The sequence below is a fragment of the Pezoporus flaviventris genome, unplaced genomic scaffold (assembly GCF_033815535.1).
Source record: "Pezoporus flaviventris isolate CSIRO_AGI_PZ_B2104156 unplaced genomic scaffold, CSIRO_AGI_Pfla_v1 ptg000145l, whole genome shotgun sequence".
In the NCBI taxonomy this organism is placed as follows: Eukaryota; Metazoa; Chordata; class Aves; order Psittaciformes; family Psittacidae; genus Pezoporus; species Pezoporus flaviventris.
In genome coordinates, this window is record NW_026892693.1 from 330,292 (window position 1) to 355,551 (window position 25,260).

General features: G+C 54.6%; 1 protein-coding gene across 3 annotated transcripts in view; it reads right to left on the reverse strand.

Moving 5' to 3' along the window:
* MYRF (myelin regulatory factor) overlaps positions 1 to 25,260 on the reverse strand; it is a 62,227-nt gene continuing 36,967 nt past the window's right edge. For 2 of the 3 annotated variants that reach the window (XM_061479279.1, XM_061479277.1), the window contains 20 exons: positions 18,383 to 18,578; positions 17,853 to 17,929; positions 17,107 to 17,217; positions 16,690 to 16,780; positions 15,309 to 15,509; positions 13,230 to 13,338; positions 12,794 to 12,903; positions 11,532 to 11,692; positions 10,485 to 10,557; positions 10,109 to 10,197; positions 9,902 to 9,970; positions 8,685 to 8,765; positions 6,871 to 6,956; positions 5,877 to 6,038; positions 4,352 to 4,618; positions 3,433 to 3,520; positions 3,224 to 3,298; positions 3,015 to 3,117; positions 2,461 to 2,535; positions 1 to 1,235 (listed from right to left, as the gene is read on the reverse strand). In XM_061479279.1, coding sequence (XP_061335263.1) covers positions 1,149 to 1,235; positions 2,461 to 2,535; positions 3,015 to 3,117; positions 3,224 to 3,298; positions 3,433 to 3,520; positions 4,352 to 4,618; positions 5,877 to 6,038; positions 6,871 to 6,956; positions 8,685 to 8,765; positions 9,902 to 9,970; positions 10,109 to 10,197; positions 10,485 to 10,557; positions 11,532 to 11,692; positions 12,794 to 12,903; positions 13,230 to 13,338; positions 15,309 to 15,509; positions 16,690 to 16,780; positions 17,107 to 17,217; positions 17,853 to 17,929; positions 18,383 to 18,578 — 2,311 coding nt within the window. In that variant the 3' untranslated portion in view covers positions 1 to 1,148. The remainder of the gene's footprint in view (positions 1,236 to 2,460; positions 2,536 to 3,014; positions 3,118 to 3,223; positions 3,299 to 3,432; positions 3,521 to 4,351; positions 4,619 to 5,876; positions 6,039 to 6,870; positions 6,957 to 8,684; positions 8,766 to 9,901; positions 9,971 to 10,108; positions 10,198 to 10,484; positions 10,558 to 11,531; positions 11,693 to 12,793; positions 12,904 to 13,229; positions 13,339 to 15,308; positions 15,510 to 16,689; positions 16,781 to 17,106; positions 17,218 to 17,852; positions 17,930 to 18,382; positions 18,579 to 25,260) is intronic. The other variant, XM_061479278.1, reaches the window with a different exon arrangement.

A 25,260-nucleotide genomic window follows, 5' to 3' on the forward strand; every position in this document is an offset into this window, starting at 1 on the left:
GAAGTAAAAGACCCATTTTTATACAGTTTAAACCCAAACTAATTCAGTAGTTTAGCAAGTTAAGAACTTGTAACAGTAAAATACCCAAAACACACTTGTCTGCTTTCAGCCAACAGTGAGAGCGAGGACATACAGTCACTGCCATTACCCCTTTGGGGGTGACAATCAGCCTCTTCAGTGCCTGGCAAGGAGCTGGTAGCCAGTGAAGCCACCTCACACGTCCCCAGGGACTCACCCTTGCTCTGCATGGTGTTACCAGGCTTTGCCAGGGGTCTCTTAATGCACATCATCTGGGTGGCTGGGTCGACCTGGCAGCTCCACGCACTGCAAGAGGCCACACACTGCTGCCAAATGACAATAAGAAGGGGTCCCACCACATTTAATGCAGGTGACTCAGGGTCATTGATGGGAAGTGTCCTCACGCATGGTCTGGCCTGGGCACAGCCTCAGCAGCAGCTTTAGTGGGGTTCATCCAGCCAGACCTGGGTAGGGTGAAAGAGTCCAGCAAGGAGGGGGACAGAAGGGGCTGAAGATGAAGCTGCACCTTCTCTCATTGTCCATAGAGAGTCCATTCCAGGTCCAGGGGGCAGGGGGCTACGGAGGGGTGGCCCTGGGCCAACCAGAAGGAACAGCAACTCCAGTGTATGACTTCCAGTAAGTCCAGGCACAGCCTGCCTTTCCAAGCCAAACTCCAGCGTTGTGCTCTTGGAAAGGGCTCCAGTGTTGAGCAATTCCAGTGTTGTGAAGAAGCGACGTGGTACATCAGGGCCAGCACAGGATGGAGCTCCCATCCGTGGGCAGACCTGTCCAGTGTAATGCTTTCAAATCCAGTGTTGCAAGGGGAAGGAGAAGCGATGGAGGACACAAGCATCCCAATAAGGGATGGGGACACAGGTTTGGGATGGTGGAAGTCAGGGTGAGGTGAGCCCAGGAGATACCAAGGGGCTGGTTGTGTTTCTGCGGCTTAAGTCCCATGTTCTGCATGTGCTTCGGTGCCTGTGGCACCAGTCACAGCCAAACCAGCCCCACGCAGGAGCTGGGGGTGATGTGGGGCTGGGGGCTAGCAGAGGAGGGCATACAGGAGTCTTCCCCAGTGTCACCAGTCCCCCTTCCTCTCTCCAAGCAGAGGGCACTGGTGCTGCCAGGACTCACTCACAGAGCCAGTAAAACTGAAGGTAATAGTCAGTGAAAAGGTGGCCCATCTGCTCAGGAGCAGTGCTGCAGTTGGCTTGGCCCTGTGAGAGAGCAAGAGAAAGAGCTGGTAAAGGTAGGATACATGATCCAAGGGGGAATTGTGCCTGAATTATGTGTTAGGTAAAGGAAAGTCATCCCCCAACCACCCAGGTAGCTGTAGAAGGCAACAGCCACGATGGAGAGGGCTGTGGAAGTGCTAAACCTGATTCAAAGAGGGCAATCGGGTACTGGAATAGGCTTCCCAGGAAAGTGCTGGAGTCACCATCCCTGGAAGTGTTCCCAAACTGTATAGACAAGACCCTCAGTGCCATGGGTTAGTGGTGGCCTTAGCAGTGCTGGGGTAATAGAATCATAGAATCATAGAATAGTTAGGGTTGGAAAGGACCTTAAGATCATCCAGTTCCAACCCCCTGCCATGGGCAGGGACACCTCACACTAAACCATGGCACCCAAGGCTCTGTCCAGCCTGGCCTTGAACACTGCCAGGGATGAAGCATTCACAACCTCCCTGGGCAACCCATTCCAGTGCCTCAGCACCCTCACAGTGAAGATTTTCTTCCTTACATCCAATCTAAACTTCCCCTGTTTCAGTTTGAACCCATTACCCCTTGTCCTGTCACTGCAGTCCCTAATGAAGAGTCCCTCCCCAGCATCCCTATAGGCCCCCTTCAGATACTGGAAGCTGCTCTGAGGTCTCCCCGCAGCCTTCTCTTCTCCAGGCTGAACAGCCCCAACTTTCTCAGCCTGTCTTCATACAGGAGCTGCTCCAGCCCCTGAGCATCCTCGTGGCCTCCTCTGGACTTGTTCCAACAGTTCCATGTCCTTTTTATGTTGAGGACCCCAGAACTGCACACAATGCTCCAGGTGAGGTCTCACGAGAGCAGAGCAGAGGGGCAGGATCACCTCCTTGGACCTGCTGGTCACGCTGCTTTGGATGCAGCCCAGGACACGGTTGGTTTCTGGGCTGTGAGCGCACACTGAAGCTGGCTCATGTTCATTTTCTCATCAACCAACACCCCCAAGTCCTTCTCCTTGGGCTGCTCTGAATCTCTTCTCTGCCCAACCTGTAGCTGTGCTTGGGATTGCTCCGACCCATGTGTAGGACCTTGCACTTGGCATGGTGAGACCTAATGATTTTAAAGGTCTTTTCCAACCTGGTTGATTCTATAGTTCTAAGGCTCTCGGTGCAAGGTAGCTGCTACACCTGCCGTGGCCCCATTGCTCTCCTCCTGCTCAGCCCTGGCCAAGGCAGCTCCTGGTACTCACAGGCTGTGCTACCCTGAAGTGGTAGGTGAACTCCCGGAAAGACATCATCACGAGAGGCCAACGGTGCGTGGTTTCCTGGGGAAGAAAGGAGAATAGCTGGGATGAGATTGGGGCTGAGCTTCTGGGAATGTCCTCCTGGGCCACACTAGCAAGGAAACACAACCCTGTGCTGTCAAGTGCTGCCTCTGGAGGAGCAACGTCTCCAGGGCCAGCAATTGAGCTGGACTGAGAGGGACAAGGAGGGTATCAAGGGTTTGCTGCAGCTCTGCATATCCCCCTGCAGGGATTTCATTAGGATGTGGTCCACCCTGGACTCTTCCCACGTTCGTGGGGCTCATGCAGAGGGGCTGGATGCAATGATTCCATGAGTAAGCACATGGATCAGGTATCCAAACACCTCCGGTGGATGTCTGATGTTAGCCAGTGCAAAGTCCAGCTTTACTTGAGCATGAATTCCCTCTTGTGCTGCCCTAGCCAGGTTGCTGGCATCCCCCTGCAGGGATCAGTGGTGTGCTGGGGTGACCTGTATGGATTTTGGGCTGTTCCCTCCCTACCTGTGCGCCTGTGGCATCGGTGGAGCTGTTCCTGCTCGCAGCATCCTGGCAGGGGTCACTGGAGACAAGGCCACAAAGGGAGATGGACACAGCAGAGGAGGAGCTGAGGAGACAAGACTTAGTAAGCCCCTGAAAGGAGCAGCCTCTGCCACCTCTCTCCCAGCTTCAGGGGGACCAAAAGACCAAAGAGATGAGCCCTGTGCACTCACTTCATCTCCAGGGTCAGGTTGGTGTTCACTGCTGTGAGCTGGCTGACGGGGATGCGGTAGGTGAAGTTTCCAGTCCTAGGGACACAGAAAGAGCATTGGATCTCACCATGGTGGCTGTGGGACGAGCAGGACAGGACCCAAAGTCTCTGTTGGGTGAAGCTTTAGAGGGGAGCTCCCAAAAGTGATGCCACCAGCCTGACCTCGCTCACCTGCACGTGTCAGCAGCCGCACAGTGCTGGGACTCAATGGCCATATTGATCTCCAGGATCCGGATGGAGAGCAGCACTGGGCTTGATCCTGCGGGATGGAGAACAGGCTATTGAGGAACAGCAAAGGGATGGTGCTGGGGTACCCTGAGGGATGCCTGGCACCCAGACCACCTTTTCTTATCACTGTGTAATCAGAGAGGGGGTCAGACTGCTGCAGGGCTGTGCTAACACCACATCCAGCCATGGAGAGCCAGGAGAAGGGATGCTCCAGACTGTACCAATGGCTGGTCATCAACACTCCTTTCTCTTTGCTGCCAGCATCACCGAATCTGCGTGTTTCTTCCTCTGGATCTGATTTACCCATAGCACACCCAGATGGGGTTATGAATGGAGATGCTGCTATGGCAGCTTCAGAAGGGAGCTAACAAGAGGGTAACATGGCCAGAAAGCATAGGGCAGCACCAGGGGAGGAAGGGCTCCATCCAGGGCTGGAGGTTGAATCCTGCTACACTGAGGGGCAAATAAGCTGCAAGATGGAGACACACAGTGAGAGCTGTGCAGGAGAATCATAGAATCATTTAGGTTGGAGAGGACCTTTAAGATCATCAAGTCCAACTATTAACCCATCTCTATTGTTTCCATTCCACAGCAGGTCACATACCATTTTGCTTATCAAGACGTATAAATGTATGCATAAACATTAAATTAAAGAAAATTAATTAATTACTTAAATAAATAAATAAAAAAAATCAATTCATTGATAATTTAATTAATTAAAATAAAAACCATTAAACCCCTTAAATAATGTACGTCTCAAACGTTAACATTCAAAAGATGAGACCCAGTTGCTTGAGGACGCCCCAAGAGGGAGCCCAGGAGCACGGTGTCAATGCAGGGAGAGATGACAGCATCCACCTACCGCCCGGGCTGGGCTCCTCCGCACGGGGCCACTGGCTCAGCGGCTGCTTGATGCTGCGCTGCTGCCGGGGCTGCCCCAGCGAGAGGTTGGAGATGTCCTTGGCTTTGCTGTGGGTGAAGGGGGAAGAGGGGCTGGCATTGGGGCTGCCGAAGCTCTGAGACCTGTCTGGCGTCTTCGGCCACTTGGCGTAGGAAATCGCTTTCCCTGGGATGCCCCTGGATTTGCCTTTGATGTTTGTCACGGGCAGGAGGGAGGGCTGGCTTTGGTCTGTAAGGGAAAGGGAGAGAAAAGGTGCGGTGAGAGGCAGGGAGCCTCTTCCCGGTGGGATCCTCACAGCAAAGGGAAGCTAAGAGGGACAAAGCAGGGACAGGGAGCCTCTTCCCGGTGGGATCCTCACAGCAAGGGGAAGCTAAGAGGGACAAAGCAGGGACAGGGAGCCTCTTCCCGGTGGGATCCTCACAGCAAGGGGAAGCTAAAGAGGGACAAAGCAGGGACAGGGAGCCTCTTCCCGGCGGGATCCTCACAGCAAAGGGAAGCTAAGAGGGACAAAGCAGGGACAGGGAGCCTCTTCCCGGTGGGATCCTCACAGCAAGGGGAAGCTAAGAGGGACAAAGCAGGGACAGGGAGCCTCTTCCCGGTGGGATCCTCACAGCAAAGGGAAGCTAAGAGGGACAATGCAGGGACAGGGAGCCTCTTCCCGGTGGGATCCTCACAGCAAGGGGAAGCTAAGAGGGACAAAGCAGGGACAGGGAGCCTCTTCCCGGTGGGATCCTCACAGCAAAGGGAAGCTAAGAGGGACAAAGCAGGGACAGGGAGCCTCTTCCCGGTGGGATCCTCACAGCAAGGGGAAGCTAAGAGGGACAAAGCAGGGACAGGGAGCCTCTTCCCGGTGGGATCCTCACAGCAAGGGGAAGCTAAGAGGGACAAAGCAGGGACAAGGGAGCCTCTTCCCGGTGGGATCCTCACAGCAAAGGGAAGCTAAGAGGGACAAAGCAGGGACACAGCCCTGTGCTCGGTAGGGCACGGTGCCTAAGGCAAGGTCTCCAGGAGTCTTTTGGCTCTGCGGTGACTGCCCAAGGCGCTGTTTCTCCTGCGGCAGTGATGATGATGGAGCAAAGGAGCCTGCAAAAGCCCTGCTTGGGCAGCCAAGAGGCATCACAGCCTTGGAATGGCAGAACCCTGCTTGAAGCCAACAGAGGATTCAAGGTCTGGTTGCTCTGGCACGCTGGACTCCTGGTATAGCCTCTCATGGCTCGGTGCTGGCAAAGCATCAGCTTCAAAGACCTCCCAGCCCTCACTTACCCCGGCCGCACAACCATGGATGCCTGAACCATGCCCCACGGGTTCAGGCTGGCAGTGCTGCTCTGTCCCACTGCTGCCTGCCAGGACTCAGTGGGTCCTGGCAGGTCCCAACCCAGGCAGGGGTGTGATGGGAACCAAGCACATCCTTTTCACACAAGGTGAGACAGGGCTGGGGCCGTGCTGCAATGGGGAGGCAGACCTTGGTGCCTGGCTTGGTTCTTACCTGTCCGGTTGGTGGCATGAGTGGGGCTGGTCTCAGAGAGGGTAACAGAGGAGGCATTGGTGGGAGCAGCAGAGCAGCACGTGGAGAAGCAGGGCGGGCTGAAGCAGGCTGACACGCTGGGAGCAGGTGAGCCGAGGAGCAGGTCATGTGTGTCCTCTGTGGCTGCAGGGCAATCAGCAGGGACACGAGGACGAAGTCAAATGGAGAGGCAGGCAAAACAAACAGCACCAAGTGCCCCCAGCATCCCTTCCACAGAACCAGAGCCCCAGGACCTTGCAGCTCAGAACCCCCCACCCTTGTGCTGGGCTGCACCCCCAGAGCTTGAGCAGCAGCTCAGGGAGGGGATCCTGCCCCTCTGCTGTGCTCTGGGGAGACCCCCCTGCAGTCCTGATCCAGCTCTGGGGCAGCAGCACAAGAGGGACCTGGAGCTGTTGGAGCGAGGCCAGAGGAGGCCATGGAGATGCTGCAAGGGCTGGAGCAGCTCTGCTCTGGAGCCAGGCTGAGAGAGCTGGGCTGGGGCAGCCTGGACAAGAGAAGGCTCCTGAAGGGGAGACTTGAGAGCAGCTCCAGTGCCTGAAGGGGCTGCAGGAAACCTGGAGAGGGGCTTGGGACAAGGGCCTGTAGGGACAGGCCAAGGGGAATGGCTTGAACCTGCCCGAGGGGAGACTGAGATGAGCTCTTAGGCAGAAGCTCTTCCCTGTGAGGGTGCTGAGGCGCTGGCACAGGGTGCCCAGAGAAGCTGTGGCTGCCCCATCCCTGGCAGTGTTCAAGGGCAGGTTGGACACAGGGGCTTGGAGCAAGCTGCTCCAGTGGAAGGGGTTGGGGTTGGAGCTGGATGAGCTTTCAGCTCCCTTCCAACCCAAACCAGGCTGGGATTCTCTGACCTCCCAGTGCCAACAAGCCCCTGGCATGGAGGACCAGCCACGTACATCACCCTGCACCACAACCCATCATCATGTACCTCCATCAGACCCTCTGCCCCACTGTGACCTACCGTGGTGCGTGGGGATCCTGCTGCCGGCTCCACCCGATGCAGCTGTGGATCTCACTGTCTGTGTTTTATCAAGGTTCTGGCTTGACCTGAAAGGGGCAAACCATGGTGAAGACATCGACCACAAGGACAACAGTGTCACTGTATGTGAAGAGGGAAGCGGCTGTAGCAGTGAGTGGGGTGATGGGACCAGGTACATGGAGCAAGAGCCGATGCGGAGAGCGCAAGGGTGAGGAGAAGCACAGACTGGAGCCATCTGGGAAAGGGGAGGCAGGAGAGAAGTATGGAAGCCATGGAGGCAGCAAGCAGAGCATGGAAAAGCCACAGCAGGTTCAATGGCAATCCCATGTCTGCCAAGGCCAAATCCCAGCTGGCTCAGACAACAGTGATGCTCCTTTGATGCTCACTGTCCAACAGGGTGTACTTGGTTTCCAACAGTGCTCTCCTAGGTGGATTTATGTGCTCAGGTCTCAGCACATTAGGCCATAACAGGCTCCAAGCTCTCACCATTCCTTAAGGGAATTGCCCCTTATCTCTTGGAGACAGACTGCTCTCCCCTTGGTCATTATAGACACACACGATCCCACCTACATTCATCCCAGGTAATTTCAGGTGTTCCACTGAAGCTACCAAGACCCGAGCTGAGGACACCACAGGCATCTCCTGGGAGTAAGGCAGATGTGAAAGGGGAGGAACCACTGCCTCATGCTATACAAGGAGCCCAGAGCAATATCATTACATGGGCACATCACACATGGAGATACGGGGTAACCCAAGCTCTTGCCTTCACACACTGTAGCTGTCCACTAAGCAGGAAGTTTACTGAGCTCCTAACAAAGATCCTTAAGATTTTACCTGTCCAGACCCTGCCCAGGAGCAGTTCAGTTCTACCTGTCCCACACTGTACCCACATCTTGCCTGTTCCTTTTGCACTGCTCAAGGTTTCTCAAAGATAAACGGAGCTTTCACTCATTAGAGACATCAAAATACCATATTGTCACTGCAGGACGTAGCTTAGTACATGTATTTCTTCTGGTGAAGGGAGATGCAGCGGTGTTCTCCTGGAGGGAATAGGGGCACAAGCCAAAGATGCATCCCTCAGCTTCATCCCCTGCATCATCAACACTTCCCATGCTTGACTTTATCTTGCATCCCAAAAGCAGATGCTTTTTTAACAGCTTCCTATGAAACACCCAGATGTGGAGCTCCTAAGGAACAAATAACTGTGCCTTCCACTGCTCTTCACGCAGTGCTTTGTTCAAAGGAACCTGATGGACAGATAAGTCCCGAATTCCATTTAACCAAAGTACTTGCCAGCAGATCCCATAAAGCAAAGTGCTTTACAGGGTCTAATGAGTAACTCAGCACCTTGCCACCGATCAGCACCTTTCCAAACACTCCCAGAGGTGACGACTCATAAAAAGAAACCATTTAGGGTTTGTTTCTATCCTTTCACACAGTGAAATGGGTTGTACTTGAGAGTGAACCTCCATAATAAACCTGCCATATGAAGAGAAGGTAGGAACCTGCCAAGTCTTCATCCTTTCCACATACTCCCTTTACTCCTTTCAAACTGCTCCTGCTCTGCCTGCAGTATGTAATGTCCTTATTTAGCCTTTGATGAATTGGTTCTTCCATCTCCTACTCATTCCCTTCCTCACAGGGTCCATAATCCTTCCTTTTGGGCTTGCTGATGTATACTCCTCGCCCTTCCTTTGCTTTCAATGTTCCTTGGTCTTGTGTGGTGCAGATGGAAGAAAGAAGAGGAATTGAGGGATGCAGCAATTCAGTAGGGATATAATGAAAGAGCAACATACCGTGGACACAGAGCGACCGGGACCACAGGACCCCTGTACCGAAAGAGGGCCAGGAGACAGGCAGTGGGCACAGCAAAGGAGCTACAGGACAGTGAGGGGAGATGGGAAAGGAAAGATGAGGAGGACATGGAACAGGACATGGATGATAATGGAAACGAAAAGACAACGGGAAAATGAAAGACAAAGTGGGAAGAAAATGGATGGGATGAGATGGAACCAGAACAGGAGGGAGAGGAACAGGATATGGAGGAGAAAGAGAGAAAAAGAGACTCATTATCTGCAAGTGTGAGGTCCCAAAGGAGGGAAGTGAGATAAAACACTGCCCAGCACAGGCTGCTTGTGCTTGCAGGGCTCGGGCTCTTCCCTTGATGCTCTCTCAACACTAAGGACACTGTTTGCAGAGAAACAGCTCTGGGGCAACAGCACAAGAAGGACCTGGAGCTGATGGAGAGAGGCCAGAGGAGGCCATGGAGATGCTGCAAGGGCTGGAGCAGCTCTGCTCTGGAGCCAGGCTGAGAGAGCTGGGCTGGGGCAGCCTGGACAAGAGAAGGCTCCTGAAGGGGAGACCCGAGAGCAGCTCCAGTGCCTGAAGGGGCTGCAGGAAACCTGGAGAGGGGCTTGGGACAAGGGCCTGTAGGGACAGGCCAAGGGGAATGGCTTGAACCTGCCCGAGGGGAGACTGAGCTGAGCTCTTAGGCAGAAGCTCTTCCCTGGGAGGGTGCTGAGGCGCTGGCACAGGGTGCCCAGAGAAGCTGTGGCTGCCCCATCCCTGGCAGTGCTCAAGGCCAGGTTGGACACAGGGGCTTGGAGCAAGCTGCTCCAGTGGAAGGGGTTGGGGTTGGAGCTGGGTGAGCTTTAAGGTCCCTTTCAGCACAAACCATTCTATGGTTCTGTGATACTATCAACACTCCTGCTTGGTCCAGCCCCACTGCAGTAAGTGGGATGACGCTGGTTTAGTACAGCTGAAGAGGCATGCAAGGAACATTCAGACCAGCCACAAGTGGATATATGAACAACCAAATAGGCTATTTCCTTTTCTCTTCTCTGTTCCTCACTTCTCACTCCAGATAATTTAACGGACACCAGCCTGGGATGTGTGTGGTTGGCTTTACCCACTGACTCACTGGAACTGTGCTCAGTAGCCCCACAGTGGCTAAGTTTTGTGCTTCAGGTTCCCCTGGTCACCACATCCCTCCCATTGAGCCAGAAGAACCTACCCATCAATATCCACAAGGTCCTCTTCACTGCGCAAGCTCAGCACGTAGAGCGTGGACATGGACACCACACTGGAAAGCAAGAGGACGAGCATGGGGCAAGGGACACGTCCCGGTGCTGATCTCCCTCCAAGGGATTCCAGCCCATGGAAGAAGCCATAGGTCCACAGCCCCTTGCTGATGAGCTGGAGACGGTGAAGTGGATCTCACCTGAATGCCATGATGATGACGAGGGCGATGATGGTGCCCTGCAGGAAGCGCTGGCTGATGCAGGCCTGCTCTGGGACAACTGATGGCGACTGCAAGAGACAGACCCCAAGATCAGCTCAGGACTCTTTATTGCTCTGGTCCTCACTCAGATCTGACCCTGCCCATCCCAAGCTGTCTTCCTGTTTCCCCTGCAAGCCCCAAACCCCCTCAGTACAGAAGCCAAATAACATCTTCATAAGGCATGGACAAACCAAGGAGAGATCCTGGAAATGGGAGTATTTCATGGGAGACAAGGTCTCTCCCTCTGCAGCATGTGGAAGAGAACACATGAGGAGCACGCAGGTGACTGTTCTTAGAGAGGCCACCTTCTCCTTACCTTGCTGGCTACTTTGTGGGGCCTCTTTTTGTGGGGCACGCTTCCCGCACGGCTGAACTGGCTTCCAGTTTGGCTGCAAGGAGAAAGGAGGAACAGAGCTGAGCTGTGCGGGGACAGCACTCAAAGGTGAAAATGTGATTCTCATGTGTGGCGTGAGCGGGGCAGCAGCACAAGAGGGACATGGAGATGATGGAGAGAGGCCAGAGGAGGCCATGGAGCTGCTGCGAGGGCTGGAGCAGCTCTGCTCTGGAGCCAGGCTGAGACAGCTGGGCTGGGGCAGCCTGGACAAGAGAAGGCTCCTGAAGGGGAGACCTGAGAGCAGCTCCAGTGCCTGAAGGGGCTGCAGGAAACCTGGAGAGGGGCTTGGGACAAGGGATGTAGGGACAGGCCAAGGGGAATGGCTTGAACCTGCCAGAGGGGAGACTGAGATGAGCTCTTAGGCAGAAGCTCTTCCCTGGGAGGGTGCTGAGGCGCTGGCACAGGGTGCCCAGAGAAGCTGTGGCTGCCCCATCCCTGGCAGTGCTCAAGGCCAGGTTGGACACAGGGGCTTGGAGCAAGCTGCTCCAGTGGAAGGGGTTGGGGTTGGAGCTGGAGGAGCTTTAAGCTCCCTTCCAACCCAAACCAGGCTGGGATTCTATGTTGATTCTATGACAGTCACAAGCCCTTGTCACTTCATCTGCTCAGGGGTAGGTGCGGTGCTGTCCCATTGCCCAGAGCACCTGAATTCTGCCCCCAAACCTGGATAAGCTCACCAGGGTCAGCACGATGATTGTGGAAGCGTGAGAAACTCTTTGCCCTGAGGAAGCCCCTCACTTACTTACTTACAATGTCACACCACGGTTTTGGGGCTGCTCTAAGAGCAGGCTGTTGGTATGTGTTTGCCAAACCCATCTGATCCATCTCAACACCTTCAATCTACCCCAGCCAACTGACAACCACCACCACTCCTCCCCATCTCCCCTGTCCCAAACCAAGCTGCCACTCAGGGTTGCGTGGGCTCAAACGGAGCCATCCCTCCTAGCTCCTGTGCCCTCAGGATGTCCATACCTGAATGCCCCAGAGCTCACGGTTGACTTCATGCTGTCCAAGCGCTTCAGCTTGGCCAGCTTGTGGCTCCACCTCTCCAGCTCATCGATGCGGGTCTCCAGGTTGTCTGTCAGCTTGCACAGCTCCTTCACAGCTCCCACGTTCTCCATGAAGATGCGCTCCTGCAGGGAACAGGTCACAGTGTGAGTGCTCTGGAACATGGAGACACTCCTGCGCCGATGGATCTGGCAGCCCTGACTGCTCTGCCATGCCCCGTCCCAAGGGAAAGGCTACACAACACCATCATATCTAGATCTCTACAGCCCCTGGATAGAAGGAGGAGTGGGAAATGCTCCATCCCTGGCAGTGTTCAAGGCCAGGTGGGACACAGGGGCTTGGAGCAAGCTGCTCTAGTGTGAGGTGTCCCTGCCCGTGGCAGGGGATTGGAACTGGATGATCTTCAGGTCCTTTCCAACCCAAACCATTCCATGACTCTGTGTTCTCTCTGAACCCAACCAAAACAATGAATGTAAGTGCAGGATCCCTGAGAACTCTCCTGCTGGTGCCAATTCAGAGTCCTCACTCACAGAAGACATACATCCAAGGAGCCCTTGGTCAAACCAAGTGAGCAACACCCCCATCTCTGCCCTTCTCCAGCCTTCTTAGTCTGTCCCTTGCTCTACATCACAAGCTGTTGGAGTCACTCTGCAGCATTATCCAACAGGGTTAATCCAGATCAATGGAGAGCCCAAATCAAGAAGCCTCCGGAGAGCATCCTTCCTCCGCACAGGCAGATGGGACATAAAAGGTCAGGTTCACATCTGCTGGCTGGTGATGTAACTGCAGGGATTTAGGCTTCCACCAAGGGGAAACAAGGCACGAAGGTCACTCCTGGCCATTCCCACTCTGGGCAGTGATGCAGGAGAGAGCTGGCAGCTTTGGGAAGCTGTCCCCTTGCTGCCCTGAGCAGCAAACAGGTTACAGAGAGGTCAGGCAGCCAGGTGCTCTGGGTTATCTTGACATAAGCACCTTATCTTATCTAGAAAGGAGAGATTAGGACTAAGAGCCTCCCTACGGGAGCCTGCCAACAAGGAGATGCTCCCTTCCCGAGGGAGATGCTGCCAACTTTCACCAGCATCAGCCTAATTCCTCCCTGCTGATGGCTGCTGTCCATCATCTTGAAAGACCAGCCAGGTCTCAAACTCATCTGCCTTAGAAGCACTTCCCAGTTTCCCTCTTCCATTTCCAGCCCCACAGGTTCACCAGCCTCCCTTGGCACCAACCTTGTTCACCACCAAGAAGTTCTCAAGGGTCTTCCCATTGGAAAAGACCAGGTCCCCGGTGTCCTTCACAGCTTCAGGGAGGATCTCCTTCACCTCCTGAGCAATGACACCTGCATGGAAACAGCACAGTGGAGGGTCAAGGTGGGCTGGGCAAGGTTCCTCTTGGCACAGCTCTTTCTCTGGCCATGGAGTCACTATCATAGAAGCCCTATAAGCCACTGTGGGAAGTGCCATCCTCTTTCCCACTCATTAAAGAGGGAATTCCATTAGATAACCAAACTTCAGGTGGTGAGAAGCCCCCTCTTACCTACCCCATGCTTGGGTAGAGCTGGAGTTTGGCAGGGTTTGGCACCATGAACAAAATGTGGGTTATGGAACATGAGGTCCAGCACTAGACACACAAACAGGTCACTGTGGTGTGACACGGGGCCCATACCTGTCTCAGAGGTGTTTTCAATGCCCACTGTGGCGGCAAACTCAGGCTTGTAGTTGTAATGCACCAGCCGCATCCGGGAGATCCTTTTCAGCTGCTCTGTGGTGTCCACCTGGATGAGACAGACACATGCAACTCCTAAATGGGACGTTGCTCCTTCAGTTCCCCTCATTCTGGCTCCAAGCAGCAAAACCCACTGCAGCTCACGGTTATACCTCTGGGAGACAGCTCTGGACCTGCTCAGACCAGCATCAGGACAAAGAACATCTGCACTGGGGTTCAAGGACTATGTCAAAACCTGGTCAACAGGAGCTCAGGTAGCCCATAAGGACCCATGTCAAAACCTGGTCAACAGGAGCTCATGTAGCCCGTAAGGACGATGTCAAAATCTGGTCAATAGGAGCACAGGTAGCCCATAAGGACCCATGTCAAAACCTGGTCAACAGGAGCTCAGGTAGCCCATAGGGACTATGTCAAAACCTGGTCAATAGGAGCTCAGGTCGCCCATAGGGACTATGTCAAAACCTGGTCAATAGGAGCTCAGGTCGCCCATAAGGACCCATGTCAAGACCTGGTCAACAGGAGCCCAGGTCGCCCATAAGGACCCATGTCAATACCTGGTCAACAGGAGCTCAGGTTGCCCATAAGGACCCATGTCAAAACCTGGTCAATAGGAGCTCAGGTCGCCCATAGGGACTATGTCAAAACCTGGTCAATAGGAGCTCAGGTAGCCCATAAGGACCCATGTCAAAACCTGGTCAATAGGAGCACAGGTAGCCCATAAGGACCCATGTCAAAACCTGGTCAATAGGAGCTCAGGTCGCCCATAAGGACTATGTCAAAACCTGGTCAATAGGAGCTCAGGTCGCCCATAAGGACTATGTCAAAACCTAGCCAATAGGAGCTTAGGTCGCCCATAAGGACCCATGTCAAAACCTGGTCAACAGGAGCTCATGTAGCCCATAAGGACCCATGTCAAAGCCTGGTCAATAGGAGCCCAGGTCGCCCATGAGGACCCATGTCAAAACCTGGTCAACAGGAGCTCATGTAGCCCATAAGGACCCATGTCAAAACCTGGTCAATAGGAGCTCAGGTCGCCCATGAGGACCCATGTCAAAACCTGGTCAATAGGAGCTCAGGTCGCCCATAAGGACCCATGTCAAAACCTGGTCAATAGGAGCTCAGGTCGCCCATAAGGACTATGTCAAAACCTAGCCAATAGGAGCTTAGGTCGCCCATAAGGACCCATGTCAAAACCTGGTCAATAGGAGCTCAGGTCGCCCATAAGGACCCATGTCAAAACCTGGTCAATAGGAGCTCAGGTCGCCCATAAGGACTATGTCAAAACCTAGCCAATAGGAGCTTAGGTCGCCCATAAGGACCCATGTCAAAACCTGGTCAACAGGAGCTCAGGTCGCCCATAAGGACTATGTCAAAACCTAGCCAATAGGAGCTCAGGTCGCCCATAAGGACCCATGTCAAAACCTGGTCAATAGGAGCTCAGGTCGCCCATAAGGACTATGTCAAAACCTAGCCAATAGGAGCTTAGGTCGCCCATAAGGACCCATGTCAAAACCTGGTCAATAGGAGCTCAGGTCGCCCATAGGGACTATGTCAAAACCTGGTCAATAGGAGCTCAGGTCGCCCATAAGGACTATGTCAAAACCTAGCCAATAGGAGCTTAGGTCGCCCATAAGGACCCATGTCAATACCTGGTCAACAGGAGCTCAGGTTGCCCATGACCCATGTCAAAACCTGGTCAATAGGAGCTCAGGTCGCCCATAAGGACCCATGTCAAAACCTGGTCAACAGGAGCTCAGGTCGCCCATAAGGACTATGTCAAAACCTGGTCAATAGGAGCCCAGGTCGCCCATAAGGACCCATGTCAAAACCTGGTCAACAGGAGCTCAGGTCGTCCATAGGGACTATGTCAAAACCTCGTCAATAGGAGCCCAGGTCGCCTGTAAGGACTATGTCAAATGCCCATAAGGACCATGTCAAATCAGCAGCTGAAAGACTCACAAGGACACTCACACCTTCTGTGGTGCCTCAGGTCCCTGATCTGCTCTGCCTGGCTCTCACCTCCTGGATGTCCTCCTTCACGCGGGCATCTGAAGGGTGCATCAGCGAGCCCATGACCTTCACATTGCCATGGACCACGAGGGCTTCATCGGGGCGGTCCGTGTTGATGCCGACCCGGCCGTGGTGGAACACGGTGTCAGGGAGCTGTGCCCGCTGCCAAAGCACGTCGCTGTCACTCTCAAACTGGCCAGGGTTGGAGGCCTGTGGAGAGACAGGGAAGTGGGGACTGAGAAGCAGCAGATCCAGGGGGAAAAACGCTGCAGTGATGCTGCACTTGGAGGTGGAGACACAGTGAGGAGGTCAGGAGAGCCCCACAGACACAGCCCTCCATGCGTGTTGTGGGACTGTATAGCAGCAGAGGCTGAGGGCAACAGATGGGCGTCAGAGAGCTCCAAGCTGCTGTGGTGGCCTGGATGGTGCTGTCTCCATTAGTATGGATGTGAAACAGCTCCAAAACAAAGCTTGGCGTAAGCAGAAACACCCAGCAAGGGTGCTCTTGCTCCACAGAAATGGGGAAGATCTTGGCTGAACCTGGGCCATGTTCATCCCAGGATCCTGAGAGATAAGAAGGGGCTGTTGGGATGAACAGTGTGTTGGGATGAACGTCTCTGGGTCACGAGATCCAGGCAGGGGTGCCCTCTCCAGCCTGCAGCACACTGAATCACAGCCCTAGGAAGCCTTGAGACTGAGCTGAGGCAGTCCCAGCCTTGCAGGGACAGCAAGGAGCTGGACAGCCAGGACAGAGCCAGCAGAGGACAAGTGAGGCTGTGGAGGTCTGAGACAGAGCTTTGCAGCAGCACAAGGCAAAGTGGCAGGGACAGGGATCTGGTGCCACTGCTGGGAACAGATCCCAGCCTGCCCTGACAGCAGAGGCAGCCTCTGTCTAAGCTTGCAGAAACCAAGACTATGCCTGCTGTTCTGCTCCTCTCCCTAAAGGAATACCCCTGCTTTCTTGGGCTGTCTGTTATCTCAGCTATCAGAGCTGTTCCAACAACCCCAACCAGATCCACGCAGGACAATAGGAGACTGAGTGACATGGCTGCTGCTCCTAGGTCCCAGACCCTGGGGTTCTGCCCTGCTGCTGTGGTTCTGTGCCCCACAAGGGATGGGGCAGTCCAGGCTGCCTGCAATCCCCTGTGATGGGCAAGAAGGAGGCTGCAAGTTCTTGCATGTCCCGAGGCTGCTCTGATGCAGGATGTGTGGAAAGGATGGAGCCAGAAGGCAGGCATGGACAGAGAGAAGCTCTGAGTTTGGAGAAGGTGGGAAAGGGATGGGTGGGGAAAGCACTGAAAAGCCAGGGGAAGGAAGGAGGATCACCCAGGACATCCAGCAATGGACTATCGGATACCTGCAGAGGCTGAGGGAGCAGAAAGGGACTTACCCTGACAATGATGCGCTCTGAAATGTGGGCAGCCAGCGTGTAGTTCTGGTTCTGTGCGTGTGCCTGCAAGGCTACCACGAGCATGAAGTACCTGCCAAGGGGGAAGACAGGTCAGGGTGCCATCCTGCACTGGGTACTGCTGAGCCTGCTCCCCCTCTGGAGGCTGAGGTGGGCTTGGAACATCCCTTCTCCACGTGCTGTGGGGCACAAGCACTGTCCCTAATGCCTCACAGAGTAGAAGACCCTTCTTGTGGCCATAGCAGACACCTCCTCTCCTGCACACAGACAACGAGGGGGCAATCCAGGACTGCCCCCCATGTCTCCCTCCATCCAACCACACTGCCCAAGCCAAGGCCTGGCACATCCACAAGCCTTGAGTGCTCAGAATGGCTTGAAGGATGCATCTGTGCCCCTCACCTCTGGTCCGGGTTGGGTTTGCCTTTCTTCCTCATGTTGTTGGCTGTGGTCTCGCTGAAGTGCAGCCGCCCCACGGTGACTTTGGTGACCTGCTCTGGAGGCAGGGTGACCCTGAGGAAGGGAAAAGGAAAAGAGGAGGGAGTGATGACACTGCTGGAGAGGAGGTGATTGGGGAAAGGCTGCATGGGGACCTCAGAGCAGCTCCCGGTGTCTGAAGGGGGCTACAGGGATGCTGGAGAGGGACTCTTCATTAGGGACTGGAGGGACAGGACAAGGGGTGATGGGTTCAAACTGAAACAGGGGGAGTTCAGGTTGGAGATAAGGAGGAAATTCTTTCCTGTGAGGGTGCTGAGGCACTGGAATGGGTTGCCCAGGGAGGTTGTGAATGCTCCATCCCTGGCAGTGTTCAAGGCCAGGCTGGACAGAGCCTTGGGTGAGATGGTTTAGTGTGAGGTGTCCCTGCCCATGGCAGGGGGTTGGAACTGGATGATGTTAAGGTCCTTTCCAACCCAAACTGTTCTACGATTCCACAGCCATCTCCTGGCCTGCTCTATCAAGGCAGGTCCATGAACTGGGCATGTAAAGGGTATGCAAAGAGAGGAAAACATTGCTGTGGGAAGCATTGCAGCAAACTGGAGAGCATGACACTCGCAGCCTGATCCTGAGACCTGCAGCTCAGCCCCTTTCACCCTCTTCTGCTGCTGCTGATGCCCCAGCATCACTTCTCCTACATGAACAGTACTCACGTCACGGGGTTGAAGGGCCGTTTGCTGCGGTCAGACTGCGACTGCTCTATGTTGATCGACTGGTTCAAGGCCTCTAGCTGGAGACAAAGATTGGGGCATGTGATAAAGGGCAGAGAGGGAGAGCTTCCCCATCCCACCTCCTTCACCCCAGCACAGGGTAGCTGTCTGCCCAGCCCTCCTATCACCCAGTGCAACTGACTTGCAAGACCCAGCTTGAGCATGGTCACTGACCAAGCACGGCTTGGACAATGGGGTGTCTGAGGGTGAAAGGATCTTCCCAAAGTCCCTATATACCTCCAGAGTCAAAGGTGAGTGAAAGGCAGCCCTGAAGACACCCAGGCATGGTGTATCCATGGACCTGAGCCCATCTTAGCACTCACTAATCAAGACCTGCCTTGTCCTGGCCGTCAGCACTCTCCTACACACTCCTCTATGACTTAGCACATGAAGATGAGGTGTTGCTCGATCCCAGCTTGCTAAGAACCCCCTCTCCCTGCTGGATTTGCTGCTGGCCCTTAGCTCCCGCTTGCCTTCACTCCGTGCAGCTTCAGGTAGAAGCACTCTAAGGGTTTCAGGCCCTCGGGGGTCTTCACATACTTCGGATCTCCAAGCATGCCGATGTAGACCGTGACCTGGAAGTGATTCTTCTTCTGGCACACAAAGGCATCGTCACCCACAGAGAAGTTGAACCCTTTGTCAGCATCGACGCGGTACGTGAGCATCGGGCTGCGGAGAAGGCAATGGGGGTTAGAGCTGTGAGCCCCACAAAGGGTAATGCTGGTGGGGGGAAGGATGAGCCACACACCCAAAGCAGAGGCAAGGAGGGGTGCACGGGGCATGGTACATGGCCATGCTCTGGGGTGTGGATGCGCATGGGAAGGGCTGGGTGGGCAGCTCACCTCTGTGTCCCACCAGACAAGAACGGTCCCACCACCACGGATGGTGAAGACCAGAGCACACATACAGCCACAAAGCAATCCTGAGGCACAGCAGGCACAAGGGAGGGGAAGGAGGGTTGTGTTGGGGCAAAAGAGATGGCCTCTGATGCCATCCCTCCTGTCTTGTGCTGATGCTGCTCTTGGGGCTCATAGGCACAGGCAGACCCTGACCAACAGGAGCCCAACACTTTGCCTAAGCCCACGCAGCAACCTGCCCTGCTGTGCAGGGGTGAGAGCTCAGAGAAGGTCCTTGAAGCTGCAGGATTTACTTTAGGTGGGTCCTCAGCTGGAAGGGAATACGGTTCCTGTGCCTGTGGCAGTGGGAGCCTGCAGCCAGAACTCCCCCCATGTGCTGGGCTGCACCCCCAGAACATGAGCAGCAGCTCAGGGAGGGGATTGTCCCCCTTTGCTGTGCTCTGGGGAGAAGTCCCCTGCAGCCCTGATCCAGCTCTGGGGTCAGATAGGGACAGGCCAAGGGGAATGGCTTGAACCTGCCCGAGGGGAGACTGAGATGAGCTCTTAGGCAGAAGCTCTTCCCTGTGAGGGTGCTGAGGCGCTGGCACAGGGTGCCCAGAGAAGCTGTGGCTGCCCCATCCCTGGCAGTGCTCAAGGCCAGGTTGGACACAGGGGCTTGGAGCAAGCTGCTCCAGTGGAAGGGGTTGGGCTTGGAGCTGGAGGAGCTTTAAGCTCCCTCCGACCCAAACCAGGCTGGGATTCTATGACTAGGGTTTGACAAGGATGCTGGGGCAACCACCCCTCCATATGCCACACTACAGCACTAATACTATAAGCACAGCACAATAGGAACCACTACATGTTACCTGCAGTTACGTGGCTCAACACACCCTGGAGACCCAACCTGCACAGCCTGCCCAAGGCCTGGAGCAGACCCTTTAGTGCTGCTCACTGGCAGAAGCAGCTCAGGCTCCCCTGAAGGGCTGTCCCACACCTCTGCTTGCTTCCCCCATCACATTCCCAACTTTGCCTGCCCTAATCCCTGCTACCGCCTGCATGCTGGATCCCCAAACTCACACCCCCCTGCTCCGGCTGCTGCCAAAAGCTTCCAGCTCCGGCAGGTCCAGAGGAGGAGGAGGAGGAGGAGGAGGAAGATGAGGGGGCCCTGCCTGCCCGGTGAACACGCACCAGCTGGGGAGGTTTAATCTACATCTCTTTAATGGGCTGGTTCCTATGGGAACAAGGGAAATATGTGGCCTCTGCAGCAAGTCCCTTTTCTCCCACCATCCAAAACCCCAGCCCCGGGCTGCTGGGCCCCTGGGGCACCGCTTGCCCTTGGTGGTGGGGAAGGAGATGCCTCTTCTCCCACCTCGCCATCGAGCAGCTCTAGCAGCACACCCCAATCCCATTGTAACTGAGGAGCTACGGAGGACGTAAAGGGGAGCTCAGCCTTGACATCAGGCTTAAAGACTCTGGAATGCTCTTCCACAAAAGCAAACCTTTTGTGGCTTCCACCTTATTACAGGCAGATACAGCCCAGAGCAATGGGAGGGGACCGGGAAGCAGGAGATAGGGAAAGGTCACTCTCGCTCCCCTGTTACCCCTTTTCTTCTGGGAATACAGGCATCCTCCCCCAGACATGCTTCAGGGATTAATGTGCATGAAACCTGGAATAACGCTGGGATGACCACAAGCAACTATTCATTACTTGCACCCCAGGGACCCGAGGCTGTCGTGCCCTGTCCCAAACACAAACCAGACGGTGGGAGCAGAGCACTACCTTAGCGCAGAAGCACGACAGGAATTCCCCTCTGTGCTCTCACCCTCCTCCTAACCTCAGCCCTCAGTTCTCCATCTGGCTCTTCCTGATGGGGAGCAGTGGCTGGGACTGGCCCAAGCACCCCCCGTGCTCCCTCCAAGGATGGTGGGGCCGTTCCCAACTGCTTTCCCTGCCTCTGCCTGTGTCTTTCCAGCATCCCTGAGCGTTCACCACTTGCCCCGTTGTATTTTAACAGAGAAAGATGAGGAGAGGGAGGGTCTGACTGAAATTCCAAACCATGGATGCTTCCAAAACGTGCTCTGGTTCACATCAAACTGATGGCTGCAAAACATGCGCCAACAGAGGGGAGAGTCAGGCTCCCCCTCCTCTGTCTTCTAGAAACGCCTGAATCTCCACCTCAGAGCTTCCTTTCCTCTGAGTTTTCCTTAGGGCTGGATCTGGGGCATTCCCCGAAGTGGGATCCTGCACTGGGATAGATGGGAGGCAAGAAGCTGCTTCCCAGGTGTCAAAGAGCCCAAGGATCCCCCCCAGCCTTCTGGCCATCACTAAGCCAAGGAGCTGCTCCCAGCTCACCCCCACTGCAGGATGGGGTATCCCTTGGATCACCTGTTCCAGTGGTTTTTCACTCTCACACTGTAAATCCCACCTGGAAGCAGCAAATCCACTCCCTCACCACCATGTCCTGCCTGTGGCACTGTCAGGACTCCGGTGATACTTACAAAAAGCCATCCTCCCCTTCCTGTTAACCCAAAGGGATCTCAGTGACTATCACCCTGCCCTGGACCCAGTCCTCAGGCAGCAGTGCCCCTCTCTGATGGGTGGCTGCAGTAAATGGGGTGATGAGAAGGAAGGGCAGGTGACCCTGAAGTGGTTCCTGGATATAGGGATGACACCAGCTGCTGACAAGGGGCAGCCAAAGCCATGCTGGCTTTCCCCAGGGAGAGTCAGAGGGCAAAGTGTCAGGAATAGAGGGCTGGGTTCAAATGGATTGTTTAAGCCAGAATGCCCCCACTGACAGAAGCAGATTAAGGCCAGGAGCAGAGGAGAAGAGGTTTCTCCTAATCCAAGTGAAGGTGAGAGGCTGCAAACTCCCCACAGCCATGTCTGACATCACACTGAGTGGAGCAGGGCACAACCTCGTCCTCCACACTGAAGTGCAAAGGGAAAGACACTGCAAGGAGAGATGTCCCTAAAGGGATCTGTGCAAGGAGAGATGTCCCTAAAGGGATCTGTGCTGGGACCTGTGAGCAAGAGCAGGATCTCAGGGGGATGCTCGCATGCCTCAACTGCTTCCTCCCTGGAAGAAAAACCTTCCCCATTTCCCTCCTCCTTCCTTCCAGGTTCCCCAATACCTCAACCACTCCTACAATGTAATGGCTGGAGACTCCCTAACTCAAGGAGCACTCACTAATTCCATGCACTCATAGAATCAGACTGGTTTATGTTGGAAGGGAGCTTAAAGCTCATCCAGTTCCAACCCCAACCCCTTCCACTGGAGCAGCTTGCTCCAAGCCCCTGTGTCCAACCTGCCCTTGAACACTGCCAGGGATGGGGCAGCCACAGCTTCTCTGGGCACCCTGTGCCAGCGCCTCAGCACCCTCCCAGGGAAGAGCTTCTGCCTCAGAGCTCATCTCAGTCTCCCCTCGGGCAGGTTCAAGCCATTCCCCTTGGCCTGTCCCTACAGGCCCTTGTCCCAAGCCCCTCTCCAGGTTTCCTGCAGCCCCTTTAGGCACTGGAGCTGCTCTAAGGTCTCCCCAGAGCCTTCTCTCCTCCAGGCTCAGCACCCTACACGGTCCCTTCAGCTACCTCAGATACACTCACATCATGAGACCTCGGTGGTCCATCACCACAGGACTAACCAAGCTAGCCAAGAGGGCCAACAGACCATGTCACTACCCCAAACCACATCCAGCAGGACTGGACCACCTCACACCAGTGCCCATCCCCTGGGTGAGATCAGGATCTGCAGCAAGGTTTGGTGTTTATAAGGACGCTACTTCCACGCAAGGAGCGCAAGCTCACGTTCAGCCTGAACATGGAGAGCATCAGTTTGCTTGATGGGAAGAGGACAGCACCAGTTCCCCAGGGGAGAGCAGAGCAGAGGAGCTCTGGGCTCAGCACGGAACGTTTCTGTTGGGAGCTGCTCTACCCTTCCCCAGCTGCCTTCCCTCAAACTAAACAAAGGTGGGGAGGGAGGAGGGAGCCTGCTGGCATTTATCAGAGCACGCTGTCAGGGAGATGAATTACCCCTGCTCCCAGGAGGGAATTACTCAAGTGCCTGGTTCCAGACCTCTTCGGCACCGCTGCTGGAAACCAGTGAACTCTTCTGATGGCTCAGCGAGCCTCAAACCACAAAGCCCAGTGCAAAAGGCAAGGAGAACTAGATCACCCATGCCATTCCTCCACAGGCTTCGGGCTCCTTCACCCAACACTCAGAATCCTCAGGCAAACACAAGCAAAAGGCTGAGGCAGAAGCCCAGCGAGCCAAGGCACAGACTTCCAGGCACCTCCAATTGAATCCATGTAGAATCATAGAACAGTTAGGGTTGGAAAGGACCTTAAGATCATCCAGTTCCAACCCCCTGCCATGGGCAGGGACACCTCACACTAAACCATGGCACCCAAGGCTTCATCCAGCCTGGCCTTGAACACTGCCAGGGATGGAGCATTCACAGCTTCCCTGGGGCAACCCATTCCAGTGCCTCACCACCCTTACAGTAAAGAACTTCTTCCTTAGATCCAATCTAAACTTCCTCTGTTTCAGTTTGAGCACGTTGCCCTTCTTTCCTTCCCTCCATTTCCTTAATCCAGCCTCATTCTAAGTCTGTGTTAAACCTAAATCCAGGTGGTTCATATGCTTCCTTTATCTCCTGGTAGAAGGCTGCTGCAGGGCTGCTCCATGGGGATTCCTAGGGACAGGGAATCAGTTGTCATTCACACAAGTGTACTCACATTCACTGTACAGGTCTCTTAGAAGGTAAGAAAAGCTACTTAACTGCAGAATTAGTTCAGATCCCCCCATGCCATCCCCATCTCACTAAGCCATGGCAATAGGTGAGAAAAGAGAGCTCCAAGGTACAGCCCAGAACAGCAGGAAAATAGTGGTTGATGGGCCACTTCTCTGCAGCTTTCTGCCAGGAAGACGACTGAACTGAGATGAAATTGTCCACTCATTCACAGGCACAAGATACAGATGTGACATGATGTGACAGCAACACTCACTGCATAAGAAGAGAGAGCTGTTCAATGGGCTCAAATGGTGCTGAGACGAGCTGGAAGAAGCTCTCACAGGGCTCCTGATCAAAGCAAACCCTAGAGGAGACTCTTCCGAGGAACAAACAACATGCAGTGATGGTTACCAGTGGAGATGGAGCAGCTCTGCTCTGGAGCCAGGCTGAGAGAGCTGGGCTGGGGCAGCCTGGACAAGAGAAGGCTCCTGAAGGGGAGACCTGAGAGCAGCTCCAGTGCCTGAAGGGGCTGCAGGGAACCTGGAGAGGGGCTTGGGACAAGGGATGTAGGGACAGGCCAAGGGGAATGGCTTGAACCTGCCAGAGGGGAGACTGAGCTGAGCTCTTAGGCAGAAGCTCTTCCCTGGGAGGGTGCTGAGGCGCTGGCACAGGGTGCCCAGAGAAGCTGTGGCTGCCCCATCCCTGGCAGTGCTCAAGGCCAGGTTGGACACAGGGGCTTGGAGCAAGCTGCTCCAGTGGAAGGGGTTGGGGTTGGATGAGCTTTAAGGTCCCTTCCAGCCCAACCCATTCCATGATATATTCTGGTGCAGCACCCTACGAGGAGCCCAAAGAGATCATCCATGTAGGAGCAGACGTAGGTTCAGCTTGCAGGGGCTCTCTTAGATCTACCTGGCCTTAAACCCATCACAAAGGAGCAAAAGTCCCCTGAGGCAGTGTGTAAACTGAAAATTATCGATCAACCTTGACCTTAACCCTTCATTCCGGTCAAATCCAGCACCACAACAGAGTGTACGTGGGTTCCTCAAATCTACATGAAGTCAGGTAAAAGGAATTTACTCTTTACACAACGGGACGATGACCTAAATGCCACTGAAGTGGGTTTGCTCTGGCTGAATCCTAAAAGCAGGTACTAAGGAGGTGAGCCCAAGTGGTCCAAAGAACACGGGTTGGGTTTGCAGAAGGTAAAAGCTGGGGTTTGCAGCACTGCAGCAGCTTCTCTGTTGCCAAAATGGTGTAGTTTGCTCTATCAATCTGCCTGTATGATGCTGGAGTCCATGGATAACCTCTGGAACAAGGAGTATAACAGGGACTGGAACACTTGCAGATGGTCTGTGACAAACTGAAAGGGTCGTGACGTGGTTCAGATGAGAAACCATGTCCCCAGCGCAGGTAAACAGTGAGATGGAAGGGAAAGGGGACTCATGTGCAAGACAAAAACAAGGCTGTGCAAAAGGTCTGCTCCAGGATGCACAGAGCTCTTTGGACCCAAGGTCCTTCTGTAGTCATGAAAGCCCTCATGGTGGAAGAGAGGCCAGTCCAAGGAGTGACAGACTGAGATCAAGTATGGCCTGAGTCAGAGAAGCACCTGGACACAGGGCGAAGGTAGTGAGGCTCAAGGCTAGAGGCATTATTGGCACAAAAAGAGAGTCTGGGAGAAGCAGGCACAGCAGCAATAGGCAAAGGTGGCTTTGGCAGGGAGGAAATCAGTGTCACAAGTGCCCAGAAGCAGCTGGTATTCCTCCTGAAGGTGGGAGATGCTTCCTTTA